The 16,328-nt window shown below is 40.1% G+C and overlaps 1 protein-coding gene across 1 annotated transcript in view; it reads left to right on the top strand.

Annotated features, from left to right (window-relative positions):
• Nucleotides 1–16,328, top strand: part of eys (eyes shut homolog) — a 200,799-nt gene that overhangs the window by 151,241 nt on the left and 33,230 nt on the right. Inside the window, exons 40-41 of the mRNA XM_065959486.1 lie at nucleotides 2,949–3,099; nucleotides 13,838–13,946. Of these exons, the coding sequence (XP_065815558.1) occupies nucleotides 2,949–3,099; nucleotides 13,838–13,946 (260 nt within the window). The remainder of the gene's footprint in view (nucleotides 1–2,948; nucleotides 3,100–13,837; nucleotides 13,947–16,328) is intronic.

Genomic DNA, 16,328 nt, shown 5'->3' with positions numbered 1-16,328 from the left:
CGGGGCCATTTTTTCTCCCATGGTGTTCAAATCCTCCGCACATGCATTTACTTCACGAGAGATGACACGCACCATTGTTGGGACTCGAGACTGTCTTTGCAGGCCACACACCTCTGTCAGAGTCCTGGCTCAGTGGACTTTCATCGGCCCGCTTCTCCTATGAAGTCTTCGATTATCTTTGTCAGATTGAAATCAAAGGGGGTCGACCCTGCTTGTGTTGCTCACACTCAGTAGCTCCCTCTGGATTTTTGAGGACATGTCACTTGTCTTTTCAGCTGAAATGTGTCTTGTGAAACATTTCAGGTGTCTCTAACAGGGCAGTATTCCTCTTGTGTTTCTGCCCTGCAACCAAGACTTTCCCTGACAGTGGCATATGAGTCACTGGCTCTCCCTCTATCTGTTTCCATCACTGTGCCACGCTCTTATGTTACCTGCCCTCTGCTCATGTCCTCATAGACGGCAGTGCTAGACTGGCTTACTCCCTCCTTCAGACCCTGGTAAGCCAGTGTGGGAGGATTAATGCTGCCGCTGTCCTTTGCTCCCCCACTGAATCGTCCTACTTCCAAGACACTCTGTGCGAGCCAAGGAGAGAGTCCCGCTGTGATATAATGTTCTGGAGTCAGAGAAGCGGCGTATCCAATAATGGTGTCCTGTCTCACAACCTTTCTCAGCTCTAAACATAAAAAAAAAGTGTCTGTCCTTCACCATTACCGTGAAGTCACAAAACTGTTTTGTAAGCAGTGTTGTGAGTGTTTGGACCCTGAAGAAAAACTCATCACTTTGACCAAGGATGTTTTCCAAGGAACTGAACCCCATCATAGAGGAGAATAAGAGTAAGATCAAGCTCTTTGGTATCATTGTTCTTGTAGTGTAACAGTACCTCATGTTTTAAAGAAATCATCCCTGTTCTTATGAAGTCTAAAGCCCAGCGTACACTGTACGATTGTATAAAAGTCGTGGTGGAACGTCAGGTCACACTGTAGGACTTAGGGCCCCATTTACAGGGTAATGATTTCAGCGGAAAACGGTGAACTTTTGTTGTGTTTTTGACTGTTTGTTTACAAGACAATGGCGTTTTTCTTGCCTGTAGAAGTAACATTCCTGGTGAGAAGAGTAATAGTTAAATGAATACAAGGTTAAAGGCTTTATATGTGATTTTTCACACTTAAATGTAATAGAAATCAAGTTTATCCTCTGAAAATAACTGTGAGTCATGACTGTCTACAATGGGTGTAACACCCGAGTCCCACTGTCTGTGATGTTTTCAGAGTTTTCAGAGTCCTATCTTCAGTTTGTTTACATCGCCGGGACGGCCGGCTGACTCCTCCCCTCGAGTATAAAAGTTGTTTAATTGAGGGACTAGAGAAAAGAAGAATAACATACTGTACTCACTGCTTAACTGTGTTTCTAGATCACGCTCATTTCAGGTAAATTTACATGCAGTGTGAAGATACCAGCATAATAAAGATCGCTAGCATTAGCATGCTAACACAACAATGCACCGCAAGTTGTTTTGGTTTCATGCTGGTGCTCAAGGGCGACATCTGCTGGATCAAAAAATCGCATATAAAGCCTTTAAAGGAAAGCAAAGAATGAGCAAGAAAATGAATTATTTAACTCACAAATGCAAAGACTAAAAGAAGACATATTATCCCCCTTCTCCACCTTTTCAAACAGTCCCCCTGTGGTCTAAATGAAACATCTGTGCTGTGCTTTGGTCAAAATATAACATGAATCAAGCAGCAGAGGAGGTTTGTGACCCTGTATAAACCAGCTCTCTCAGAACGCTCCGTTTTGGTGTGTGTGTCTCTTTAAATGCAATGAGACCCCCGAGTTTTCCCTGTAGACATCACTCCTCTGTAGCGAGAATAAAAATGGTTCTAGGCTGGGGGTGGAGTCCATGGATGGAGATACTACGGGAGGGGAGGGGATTTTTTTTTTACCAGACTCCCACTGTGATGTCACAAAGAGAGCAAATTTGAATCGGAGCATTTTTCTCTGTGTTGTAAGACTTATGCAGACCACAAACAAAGGACTGGATGGGTTTATTTCACATTTTGTGGGTCTGTAGACACTCAGGTTACTCAAATATATGTTCAAAAACCTTTTTAAAAGTGGATTTTTCATAATATGTCCCCTTTAAAACAAAAAAATAAATTTGTTTTACAAGCAAAAGAGTGGGCAATTCAAATGTCATAATCCAAGTCCAATATCCAAAACTCTTATTTATTCAAAAGAAGTATCAAAGAAAATGACTCTCTTCCTGCAGATATGAAGTTTGAATTTCCCTCGGGATCAATAAAGTATCTATCTATCTATCTAAACACTATTGTGCGACGCCAAGTAACACACACAGCTTGATGGTCCATTGAAACTGGCTCTTTATACTTAGGACATGATTTGCAGGTGGACACAGGTGAACTCAATCCCTTGCTGAGGATGAGAGCAGCACCTGGAGCACACACGAGAGAGACACAAACAGAGAAATAACAAACCTTACGATGGCACACTACAAGAAATCACTTTGATAAAACAACATGAAATTCCATAATAACCTTTTGAATGTTGTCATCAGGTGGCTTTAGAGGAAACTAAGACTTGGAGTTGTTTCTAAATGGTGAAAAATCCTGCAGGGACAAGTGCCTACACAAAAGAAGTAATCCAACAGAGGAATTTAAACTCAGAGATCCTAACAGAAAACCAAATAAAGCATGTTAAACAATTTAGCTGTCAAAAAACCATTTTGGGTATGTATGCCTCCATCATTGTCTTGTTAAACTGGTTTTATTTCATCTCACATAAACCAGAGGGGACTCATTTCCTGTAGTCGGTATCTTGAGATATAAGCCTGAAGAAATCTTATAAATATTGCAGCTTACAGAATGTATTGCTTTTGGAAATATGGAAAGAGAGACCTTTTTACTAACCACATTTTCTCACCATTTCAGCTCAGGAGCAGAACTTTGGGGAGCAGTTCCTCCACGTGTTCCTGCAGGACGGATGTCCCGCTGCTAACCTTGGGTGTGGTGGCGGCCATATCTTGAATGTGGCTACAGTCCAGAACATCAATAATAACAGATGGACACCCTTCACAATCAGGTATGATAATCCTCCTAGACTTTCCTTTCCTTTCCCTCATATCTACAGCCAAAGTGTTGTTAATGTCTTTGAACCATTATGTAATCATCGCTGCATGACATTTATGTTGTAACTTTTGTGTAGGAAGTGCAGAAGTACAAAGTGTGAATACTTTATGTATCTCTGTAAAGAAGCTACAGAAAGCAGAAAATATCATCAGTTTAGCAAGGAGCTCAAGGCTCAGTCCCATTTTCTAATCTTTACCCCTTACCCGAGTTTTCGACTCCTCCTTTGCCCCTCGGAACAGAGTTAGAAGTGGTTATAGTGAAATCTCTCCCTATGGAAGGGGACAACCCTTCAAGACCCTGAAACGTCATCAATAGTCGTCAACAGCATTTACGGAAATAGATGTTACCAGATAGGCTTTCAGGGAGATTTCTCATAACTCTGGGTTTGGAATGTGCCTCTGAATGTAGCCTGAACATAATAAGTGGTAAGGGCAAGGGGTGTATTGGGACTGATCCCAAATGTCAACCTTTGAAGATATAATGATTTACCTCTACACCAAACCAAGTAAAAACTTTATTGGCCGGGATATTGAACAGTTGTTTTTTTCTTGAAACCAGTGTTGATTTTGTTTTAAAAAAATATGACGAGAAATGTTCGTCAACCACTGTTTTTCCATGACCCAGACGAGACGTTGACTTCCTGAAAATAGATCTTTCACACTAAAAACTCTGATGACACGTACATTTTATTTTCTTAACAAGACGAGACCGGACTAAGATGTTAATTGTGTGCTGTCAGACGTTCGCAATCCATGATATTTTTTTTTCCACAACACCCCATATTGTCCCTACTTTCATTTGTTACTATTGTCTGCAACTTGTTGTGAGTTAGTGAGAAACAGAGCGAGTAGTGAATCACTTGTGTTATTGTGTGGTTTTCAATCTGCCTGTCGGTTTACATTTAACATTATATTCACAGCTACAGGCAAACATTCAGGGCTCGTGCCAGCGCCCCTTACAGTAGAAATTGGCCCCCCTAGGTGACCACCTATATCGCCTTGTACATAAATGTGTTAAGAAGAAACGGTATGTAAATACAGTTCATGAACTGCATCGCAGTATCTCAGCTGGAGTCAAATAAAGTAGCTCATTTAGAAAACAATGTAATAATCAAAAGCAATTCTGTCTTCAAACTCCATGTGACTTCATTTGGAATTTCTTAGACACCCCCTCGGGTTCAATTATTTCTCGAAAGCCACAAGTAGCAAAATGTTGCAGTTTCTTTTGAATTATCAGGGAGAGAGAAACTGTTGCCTCCTAACTGTTAAGCAACACATCTCAAAATGTAGTAGCTGATCCTCATGCATTTGCACTACTCGCTAGTCTCATCCAAAATAGGTCTGATTACAATGCCTCCGCATGCACAGCTGATCTCCTGCCTCCGATGTGCACACACAGGCTTACAGCTCACACACTGCAGGGCAGAGTGAGCCGGTGGGAGAAAGGAGAAAGGGGGGTCTGCTGCTGAGCCTGAGCTCTGCCTCTATTTATTCTGCATCGCTTCAGCAATTTCATTCACATGCAAACGAGCATGTGACATCATCTTGTCATGTTTGACTATTGAATGCCTAGCTTGCTTGTATGGTGGTTGGCAACGCTGAATGCTTCTATGTCAATTTGTTGTCGGCTTCCATGCAGTGCAGGGGGGGGGGGGGGGTGGTGGTTGTATTTAACTGTAAATAATCAAAGCTCCAATATCCAACTTTACACTCCAACAAAGACTCATCGTCCTCCGTCTTTTTTCTCTCATTTTTTTGTCCTCTTGACTCGCTTTTATTTTCAACCCACCAATCTTGTCGTAATCTCGAGCACTTGTGGTGGCAGCACATCAGAAAAAAGAAGTATTTGCCTGTGCTTTCATACAAATACAGCTGCACTACTTACCACAAAGCTGGCTCCCTCTTACACTGATGCAACATTGTTGACATGAAGAAGTGGTGTGACACCTCTGTAAAGCATATGAGAAAATGGCACTTTTCTTTTTTTTTTAACACGCTGTTGTTTTGATGGTGATTTAATTGCTGCCACAAGTAGCTACATTGATGAGCACACAACAACACATTCAACAATGTGGAGAGTTTATTTAGATGACATTAAAAGCTCTCCAGTGGGTGATCAACACAGCTGTTGCTGCAGCTCAAATCTTTAAGCTCTAAACTGTTCCTGCTCAAGCGTAAACACAATTAAGGTAATATATGTCAATAAATCAGAGAAAATTGAGGTATTCCTACAAACTGAGCAACAGGCACGGGGCGGCTGTGGCTCAGTTGGTAGAGTCGGTCGTCTCTCGACTGGAGGGTCAAAGATTCGAACCCCAGCTCCTGCAGCCACATGTAAAAAGCGCTATACAAGGTCAATCTGAAGTCCATTTACCAATTACACTGGGAAGGATGTTTGGTCTGGTGTTCCTCCCCCAGCTCATCTGCAGTTCCCGTGTTCAGTCTTAAACCAAACCACTCTATCTCACTAATCATCTCTAACAAATGACTGAAAGACATTGTGGACATTTAATCAAGTATTTAGCAAGCCTGTTCTGAATGTAAACAGAATTGAATGAATCACATTTTCCTTTTGTGGAGCAGCTTTTTCTCTGTGCACGAGTGCACTAAAACAATCAGAAGAATCCCAAAGCAGCTGCTACAAACATGAAACATTCTGGATAGACCTTTCTTTAAAAATGAGAAGAAAAGAGTTTGCATTTGATTTACTTTCCCTTTATGCTCTGTCTGAAACTGCAGTTCGGGGTAGAAATAGCCGTTTCGGCTCAGGGAAAGTAGGATATTTGAGCTCATATTTATTCAGGCGCGCTATGAATAGTTATGCAGATTTTCTGACTGTAATGGTGTTACGCTGCATTGTGTTTTCCGGTGGAAGAATGCATAATGGACAGGCAGATGGATAGCAGAGTGAAGAACTCCAAACATTACCATAATATGGCAACTTTAAAGTATGTTTTTTTGTTTCTGCCGATGTTTAATTTAATTTTTCTACTTTTATAGCCCAAAGACAGAAAAGGTTTGCGAGAAAAAAAGGCCACTTCTGAAACATCCTGTGCTGACATGTAATCCAACAAAAGGGGAGTATGAAGGGTGGGCGGGGGGAGGGAAGGGGGGGTCTGTGTCATTTTTCATTTCAGGAGGACATGTTTGTTGTTGACTTGGCTTTTTGATGTGGGTAAGTTTTCCTTTGGGGTTGTTTGGGGCAATATTGCGAGGATTAAAGCCGAGAGTGGCAGACTCCAAATGCTCCCATGGTCTTTTTCCAGGGATGTGTACGTTTTCGGTTGAATCCAATTCGTCGTAAGATTTCACTGTTCTTGTCATTTTCATTCTCACACGCTCATAGTTCAGTAGGATGACACATAGCGTTCTGCAGCATCACATTTTGCCGCCTTTGTCACAGGTGAACTCAAAGTAGCTGGCAGATACTTTTATTCAAATGTGTGCCAATTTTGTGGGTGCGTTTCTCTCTCTCTCTCCAGTCAACGGAATGGGAGTCTCAAGTATGTGTCTCGAAATGCTTTTGATATTCATGCTGATGCCTTTATAGGCCGTCATCTTATTTCAGTCTAAAATGCACTAGATATTCCCCGCATCAAAACCTGGCCATTACGCCTGTGATTTTCTTTCAGGCCTCTTAACATCTTTGTGGGATGCTGCTTTTAAAATTGCAGGGTAATGGTTGATTATACAGAAGGTAAAGGACGCAAAATACATTACCTGTAAGCTCTTCTGGAGTTTAGAAGTCAAATGTCCGTCCAATATCTGTCAGGTTGATTCAATATTCTCTGACTTAACCCTATTATATCATTTGCCATCTTTTCATTAGGCAGACATTTGTGTCTAACGTGACTGAAGTCTTTTTTCCTGTGCACATACCGCAGGAACAATTTTGGTTCAGTATCTCACTCAAGGACTCTTTGACATGTAGCACGTCTGAACCAGGGTTTAATCTAGCAAATGTATTAATAATGGACGAAGCAAAAGTCTAGCTGTCCTGACTTACATTCCCCCAGCAGTCAAGCTCACCCAAAAATGCTGGTTCCTACAATTCCAATGATATAGTTTAATAGTGACTTTTCTTAGAAGTTACCGTACATCCTAAAGCTCTCCCCTTAAGTTTGAAATACTGGCTCTGCTCTCTGTTGATCATTTTTTATGCTATAGGCAAATTCATGATCCATTCAGATTCTCACTGTCATTTTCTGTGACTTTCAACAGCTTTTCAAAGGCCCAAAATGTCAAATCAAAACAAGCTCTTTACACTTTCATTTAAAGAGCAGTTATCATCAACCATCACGAAGCAACAGTAGGGGGGAAATTGAAAGGTCTCCCTTTTAAAACTACAGTCTAGTAGCCACTTTGCTATAATGTCACTCCCATTGTGGAAATGATATGTTATTCAGTTTTTACAACAGCGCCACGCTCACCAATTTACCGTCTCCCACACCAACCGATCAAAATCATGAAGAAATTCAGATTTCAGAATCAAGAATTCAGATATCAGCTTTGTCAACAACAATGACAGAGGAGAAACTAATCTCTCGTCTTTTTTTCGAGGGAACAATTTCCAGGTCTAGAGCTGCTGCCAGGACAGAAGTCCTTTACATTGTTTTCATGTTTCCTTGGTGATATTTTCAATAAAAGCAAATATGAAGCACTCAGAGCTATCTAAAACAGACTAACGGCCATCACAGAGGGAAGTGGAAGTCAACTTAGGTATCCTAGCAACAATAAGTGCCGGGGAGAAGGGCTCTGAAACTGAGATTGTGAGCGCTGCAAGTGCAGTGACCGAACACACTGTTGTCTAATGACAGCAAATATCAGCTTACACTGGCCTTCAACCAATACTTCACTTTGGCTGTTAGCTCTTAACCACTACCTAACGTTAGCTGTCTGATGATAGCTAAAAATATTTCACGTTGGCTGTATGGCATCCTTATGTAAGCTGTTGCTAGCTAGCTAATCTTAGCATCAAACACCCTTTAACCTTGTTCTTAATTACCTAGCAAGAGTTAAGAGTAAACTATTAGCCATAGCTTGATGGTAACGTATGACAACTAGCATAAGCTATAAGCCGAACTGTTTTCTAATGATTGCCAATATGAAGAGTTATCCTACAGCAAGGCACAATTGTAAGTTCTGTGTTTGAAAATTTCCTCAAAATCATCACAGATTTATTTCCGGTTCCATTTTTGAGGCACAGCATTTCGCTAAGCCTGCACTTTTCTTTTTAGTCTCCTGAATCAATGAGGTCTTGTTATTTGAGTTAAAGTCATATCTGACCACTGTGTTCATTAGGCTAAAAAAACACTGAGAAATACTGTAAATATGATGTCTAAATAATGCCTGAACTTTTATTCAGCTTTAAAGAGTGCTTTTAGCTTTTAGCTTCATGCATTATTTAATTTAAATTTTATGAAATTTTATTAATATACCCACCATTACCTTAAAATCCACATGTAAAATGTTGCTTTGCAACAGTTGCTGTAAGTGGAAGACAACAGAATGGTACTGTGAGAAAAACATTTTCAAAAGTCACAACTTCTGAGAAGTCATGAGTTGTTTTTATAATCCTCAAAGAAGCATAAGGAACTGTCAGAAACTAATGAATCCAGGTCAGAAAAACGTGTTAACTTCTGTCAACGCGCCCACAAACGCGTTGGTTAGAAGATAGAGGGCGCTTAAATGTCACTTTTTTTACACATGATGTATATAGGGTTGTGGGTAACTCAAAAGCAAATAATCACTGCAGTAATTAGTGTTTATCTGACTAACAGGTGAAGTAATCCCTTTGAAAATTGGAAAAGTAATTAGTAAACGGCCATTGATTACATTTCTGAGCTGAACTTAAAGTGGACAGAGGCAGTCCTTAGTTGTTTTCCTCTGAGGGTTCATCCATGGAAGAGTAATGGGAAAATAACATTTACTTTGGGTGAATGCCGTGCCATATGTGCAAGTGAGTTAAAAAGCATATCCTTAAATTGAAGCCCTCACTTTTTAAATCAACATCCTCTCAATACAATGCAAAATATGAAGCAGTGTATTTATTTTTATCAATCACATGCTAATCAGTGTCATATTGTATTGACAAGCTCCCCGATAAAAGATTCATTGAGGAGGCAGCCAGCAGCCCTCCCTGCTCACTGGGAATTTCTTTTGTGAAGCCCCACAATGCAAAGAGACTTGCTGTGTTCTGTCTAATTGTTCTGCTGGAGATATAATGATAGAACACAGGCTACCCAAATTAATTGAGGCTTGCCAGTCACAGCAGAAATTATGCAGCAAATGCTGCAGTGCTGCGTGTGAGGAAGTCACTGCACCAGAGCCCGAGCAGGCATCACAGTCAATGTAGGTGTAGATTATGGTCTGATACAGGGAGGGCTTGTTGTACTCAAGGAAAAAAAAAAACAAGCAGATCCTTCCTGACATTGTGTGCAGTAGGTGCTGCATTGTGATGTGAAAGTCTGTAATAACACATGATGATAAAGCACATGGGAGTTTATTTTTTCCTCTTTTTCAGTCACATCTGATGTTGAAGTCCTGCAGCCTGTTGTTCTCAGAAGAAAGAGTAACAGGTGGCACATGTCATAGAAATGTAATCTGTGTGACCCATTTACAAACTATGAAACAACACTGAGCATTGTCTCTGGATGCAGAACTAATAGACTCTTGACTCTAAATCATTAAATGACTTGCACATTATGAATTCACCACTAACGTGCTCCACATTATCATTTGCTTTTTTGTAAGAATCTGAGATATGATAAGAATAATAAGCCATTTGAAGAAAAAAAGTAACATCTAGCCTCTCAGGCAGTGGGAACTGTTGCAAGGGCATTGCGCTGTGCATGATGTTTTACTGCCATCTGTTGCCAATACTTTGAGATGTTTAATGCACTGGTGATATTTTAATACTGATTCTCCCTTGTTATTAGTTTTCTGCCGGGGTGGGGCTATGAAGGGGGGCCGATTCAAATAAGGACTGTACATACAAACACAATACCAAATACCTTTGTGTGAAGCTGCTCTGCTGGAATTGTTTGCAGGTTATCCTTCAGTTGTAATTCTCCGGAAAGTTCCTCTTGTGCATTTAGTTGCACTGAATTAGTCACACACAGACGCAGTTCTAAATGAGGATGTTAGAAATGACAAATCGCTCATGATTAGCACATTAGCCAGATGAAGAAATGCATAAATGATGATGGAGTGGGTACAAATGATCACAGCCGTATTGTGGATTTTTGTGGTTGGAGGAAATAAAATATTCATACGTCGTTTGTTTGTTTGTTTGTTGGTTTGTTTGTTTGTTTATCTCAAATTGGGAATTTTTTCCTGTTGATGGTCCTCTGAGACCCCTGCGCTGAGTGGTGCTCCGGGGATTCCAGTATAAAAAAAAATTACACAGCGATTCATCTCTACAGGAGACAAACCCTTGGCCTCTTTTTCATCTGATCCCCTCCTCTGTTTGTTTGTGTGAGATAATCCATCGTGCTTTTGTGTTTGTTTGTTTGTTTGTATGTCTGAGTGTGGGGGTGGGGGTGGTGATGATGTGGGACTGTGGGGCTCATCCCTTTCTGTCTGTATACACGACCAAGCAAGGTAGTCATCTTTATAAATAGTCATCTTTGCCTTAGAGCAAGACCAATGTAAATCAGCCTGGTTGGAGCATTCAGTGTGCTCACGTCAGCTCGTGAAGTAACATCCTCCTGTTTGCATGCGTGCTCTCTTGTGTCTCATCGGGACCGTGTTTGCAGCATTAGCAGGCAACATGAAAAACTACAGTAGTAAGCAGTAAAAATGTTTTTTAAAAAAGCCCCCTGCAAGTGGGAGTATTGCAACAACTTTGTGATGTTTCATGCTTCACCAGCAGCCCATGTTTGCTGCGCATTGATTTCAGTATTATGAAGTCACAGAATCTTTTATTAGGGTTGTTGATGTGTTTGGGGATTTTTGGACGGGCGTCTTCTCTGGACAGCAGGTTTCTACAGAGGCGGCAAAGGTAGACACATAAATGAGCCAAGCAGAAGTAAAAATATATTTTTTACTAAAATAAAATGTTGAAATTACATTTCAGTATGCAGCCCTCTGAAGGATATTTCTACTGCCTGTTTTTGTGCAAAGCATACTGAACCTCACATCATGTTTTGGACATCATCGACTTTATCATTCCATCTTTGAATGAAAAAGAAAAACATCCTCAGTGATGTTGGTTTCTACATCCTGAGAATCTTGATACATCTTCAAGTTGTTTTTTGTGTGCATGATATGGGACCATTGATGCACCAAGGAAGAATCTTCACTGTGTTATTATGACCCCTCTTCAGATTGAACTCCATGTTAGTGTTGGAAAGGCAGAGGGCAATGTTGCTTACTGAAGATAATCAATAACTCAAATGCACAACTTGCATGCATCAAAATGCAGGGAGCAGAAAGAACAGATATTAGTGTTTGAGGCGGTAGCGGCTCAGTCTGAAGGGACTTGGGTTTTTGACTTGGAGGGTTGCCGAGGTATGGAGATTGGTCTGGATTCTGGAGAAGTGCCAGTTCACTTCCCGATTACTGCCGACCCCCCAGTTGCCGGGATGCCCTCTGTGTGCCGCCCCCTCACTCTGACACCTCCATAGGTCCTGATGGTGCATTGTGTATTTAGGGCCTATGTTTGTGAGTTGCATGTATCAATAACACTATCCTCACTATCTATGTGTTTTTATCATGCAGAAAAGTACGGGACAGTATTCTTGGCGTTCTCAGGACCTTTTTACGCTCTCTGACCCAAACACTCAAACAGAAAATAAGAAAAGGGCTTTTGGGTATTCTGCACCCTCAGCCTGGAATCTGTTGAAGAATGACTTAAAACTCAAGAAGCCGGAGTCCTTAAATGTTTTTAGATCTACAATGAAAAACCTGGAAACAGATTCTATAGGATGATAATGCTTTTAACTCGACTGCTTGAACTACTGACTTCCAGGTTTGACTCATAGATGGTTCTCTATTTTAATGCATAATTTAGACTTCTGTAAATTGTACTTTGTCTCTATTTGTGTCTCTGTCTGTAACTTTGTGATTTTGCTGCTGCCTGTCCTGGCCAGGCCTCCCTTTGAAAAAGAGGTTCTTAATCTTAATGGGACCAACCTGGTTAAATAAAGGTAAAAAAAATAAAAATAAATAAGAGTGTAAACCTGAATATCCAGTTAGGAATCAATAAAGAATAAAAGAAAGAAAAATGAAATTTAACTAAAATATCTCAAAATGAAAAAAGCCTACAGTAACTAGCATGCTTTAAAAATGTAAGGAGCTGAAAGAAAAGATATTTGTGCTCAATTGTACGACATGAAGATAAAAATTACCATTACCTTAAACATGAATATTCAAGTGGAGTGCAGATACCTGACAGCACGAGTGTTAGTACGTCAATGGCTGAGTGACATGTTAGCAGACTGAAATGTGCCTCACTTCAGTGGTCTCTGTGTGTGTGCAAAACAGCTCTCATGATGTACATACATCTAATTAATCTTACCTGCAGTTGTTAGCGTAAAATTACCTGAGGGAGGCATCCTAGAAGGCTGTTTCATATTAGCAGGAGGACTATTGCCCTGATTGTTTCCATCTGGCAGACGTTTGACGGTTTGTTTTTTTCCTAATCACAGTCGGGAAATGACGCAAAACTCATATTTTTACAGATACGATTTGCTTTGCTTTGTTGACATGTTCAAAGCCAAACAATGACTAAAATGTATAGAACAAAGGTGCATTGTGCAGATTACAGAAACTCATTAATAGTGCGAGCGTGTAGCCCCTTTGCATAATACACAGACCCGTGAAGAGGCTGCTATTGTGTATCACCCGTACCGAGCCGGTGATGAATTGGAGAGAGGGAATCACTTGACTTTGCCAAAGCTGCAGTATGACACAAGTAGACCAGCTACTTAACATCATGGCTGCAACATTAATGACTAGTACAATTGTATATTTCCCCAGAGAGAAGCAGGGGGTCAAATGATAAAATTGTCTCCCTACTCATTAGCTTTATAATGTATATCTGCTTTGTGGCCTCATTTTTTTCATTAATTTATCCCGAATGACATAATGAGCGCTCATGATGATGTTTTTGCAGCCTGGTTTGTCTCCTCTTATTATTGTTACCATAATGATTATTATAATGTTGGTTTATTTATAGGTATTTTATCTGAAATAAAACCCCCCAAAAAATCATCTGATGATGTGCCTGATCACGTTAACCCACCTTGTTATGACTGCATGCTTACCAGGGTTTTTCAGGGTTTTATTTTCAGTATATTTATTTGTGAATTCAATATTCACAGAATAACACAACGATTTAAAGAATTTCACCGCAGCAGAATATCTATGCTGGGCTTATTTAAATTCAGCTGTGGATGTTGATGTGTATTTCTGCTTCCTCTCCTGGGTTTTGGGCAATAATGTGGGATGCTAACACGCTTCCAACCAGGCCTAACAGTGAAGTTTCTCAGAAAGCAGTGTATAAATGTATAGATATACACTGTCAATTTAAATTATAGTGTATTCTCAGTGGTCACATTAGCAGCTCTGCTCTTGTGTCCGTCTCTCCATCAGTCTATTTTTCATGCTTTGCTGGATTTTTATTGTCGGTATCAGATATCACACCCTCTCTCCGTCTGACCTCGCTGTCTCTCCGTTCTCTCTCCACAGATACAATCTGCCTGTTGGCAAACGAGGAGGGTCGTGTATGATTGAAATGGCAGCAGATAATGGCACAGCTCAGCGGCACCAGGAGTTCGTGTCACAGCCCGTGTCAGAGGTAACCTGACCCCTCTACAGTCAAATCAACCTTTTGTACGAGCATTTGCGTAAATTAGCATTTCTAACCCATAATAATCAAGTTCCTGTGTCTCCTTCTCTTTACAGAGGAGTGTGCCAGACACATAATAACAAGTCAGTTCAAACAGTTGTATGATTTGATGAGCTGTCTTGAACTCACATGAATTACCAATCAGGAAATACACCCGATATAAACTTTGTTAATGAATTGCATTGGATTATTTTCCAATCAGCAATCAGGAAAATTTAATTAATTGTATTTGCTTGATTAAGCATTTAATTATCCGGATGAAGGTGGATTGTTAAACTTGCACACATTTTGTTCTCGTATGTTTCAGCCTAGTGAGAATGTTGATTTTTAAAAAGCTTCTGTGTCAGTAAAAAGAAGAAATTGTTTGAGTTGGTTTTGCTTGTTCGTCATAAGAAGGACATGGAAATGATCGAGGGATTCCAGTATAAGATGTAGAACCATGAGTTTGATGCATAGACTGTATAAAACATGGACAGAGTTTCAGTGATGTCACCCTTTAGTGTCTGAAAAGGCATTATGAAGCCCGCATTAAAAATTAGATATTTCCTTCAAGGTCACAAATGTATCAACTGGGCCTATTCAGACAGAATCTGAACCAGGTTCAACATGTGGATCTTTTTTTTTCTCAAAGAAATAACCTTTGAAGATGTGTTTTCCGGCTTTTTTGCCTTTATTTAGACAGGACAGTGGATAGAGTAGGAAACCAGTAGCGATAGTGAGGAATGAAGTGGGAAAAGAGCCACAGGTCAGATTTGAACCCGGGGTGCCCACTTGGAGGATGATAGCCTTAGAGCATGGGACACAATCTAACCGCTAAGCCATCGGCATCCCTTAAACAGCGCCAGTTAGCTTGATCTATAGGGACTTGAGTTGGGAATCGAAGGGTCAAGTCCCAGTGCAGACCAAAATATGGAAGGTGGTTTAGCAGCTGGAGAAGTGTCAGGGCATTTCCCGTGTACTGCCCTTGAGCAAGGCACCTAACCCCCAACAGCTCGATAGTGATAGTATAAAAAGTTTACTTTTAAGGAAGATGAGTATTTTCCTCATATTCAGGTATTGAATACAAAACGTATTCTGGTTTTGGTGCTGATATATGACAGCAACAGTAACAAAGCTTTTCTGTTAAAAGTGTCATTGATTGGTTTATATGAGATAAAAGCACCTCGCTACTACCTGTAGGTTTATTATACAGCCTAATTGTGGATTGCATGAGCCCTCACAACAACAACAACATAATCATGACTAGATTAACCATATGTCGTCAAAGCCAAACTCACACACTGAATTAGCATCACCGTTGTAGCTTCATGAATGAGGAACAGCAGCTCTCTTTTGAAACATGTGCATCTGTTGCATTATTTGCAAAGATGATCACACTCGGCAAATGACGACCTTCTTCTTTTTCTTTTTAATCACAGGCTGGGCTTTTTCACTCCGGCTCATTAGTTTGATTAACAACACCTTTATTTCTTATTAAATTAATAATTCTGTTTTTCACTTTGAAAGATGCAGAGAGAGGCTCAACCTTCCCACAGGCCCAACATGCCCCCCCCTCCCCCCCCTTCCTCTCTGTGATTTATGATCTTCTAATTTGAGATGCCAAGATGTTTATTTTTTTCTGTTTTGTGTGTTAGACATTCATTCAAGTATCTTGGCTCAGCTGCAATTAATTTCACATTTATTTGCAGTTACCCTTTGCCAGTTCTTCTAAAAGATAATAATGTATTGGCATGTTTTATAGACACAGTGATTAAATAGGTTTTTGGTTTTCGTTTGTTTTTGTTAGTCAGCAACATTGAATATATGATTCTTGCGCAAATTAAACAAAATGATTATAATAACTGGCCTCAATCTGTTGGGCTTTGTACAGTGGCCCTGAAGGTCAAAAAAATAGAATATTTTAGAAAACACAACATTTTTAAAGATGGTAAATGGACTTGAGCTTGTGTAGTGCTTTTCTAGTCTTCTCACTAGAAAAGCACTCAGGTCACACCGACACATTCACACACTGATGGTAAGAGCTGCTATGTAAATGACCATCAGAAGTTACTAATCCCATTTATACGACACCGACCACATGTAGCTGCAGGAGCTGGAATCGACTGATAATTCATATACTTTCATAAAATACAACCTTTCACAAAACAAAAAACTGGTCACACAACATCATATTTCATAAAACACAATAACATTTAAAAAAGGTTTGACATGGTGACACCAAAAGTCACCACACACAAATATATCTTACAAAAAAAACCAAGACATCTATATTTCACAAATTTGAAAACCTTTCACAAATAGCATGGCATGACATATAATGATCAACAACAG

This window comes from Labrus bergylta, chromosome 10, assembly GCF_963930695.1.
Source record: "Labrus bergylta chromosome 10, fLabBer1.1, whole genome shotgun sequence".
NCBI classification, from domain to species: Eukaryota; Metazoa; Chordata; class Actinopteri; order Labriformes; family Labridae; genus Labrus; species Labrus bergylta.
The sequence above is the reverse complement of the archived record's forward strand: the minus strand, read 5'-3'. Positions and strand labels throughout refer to the sequence as shown.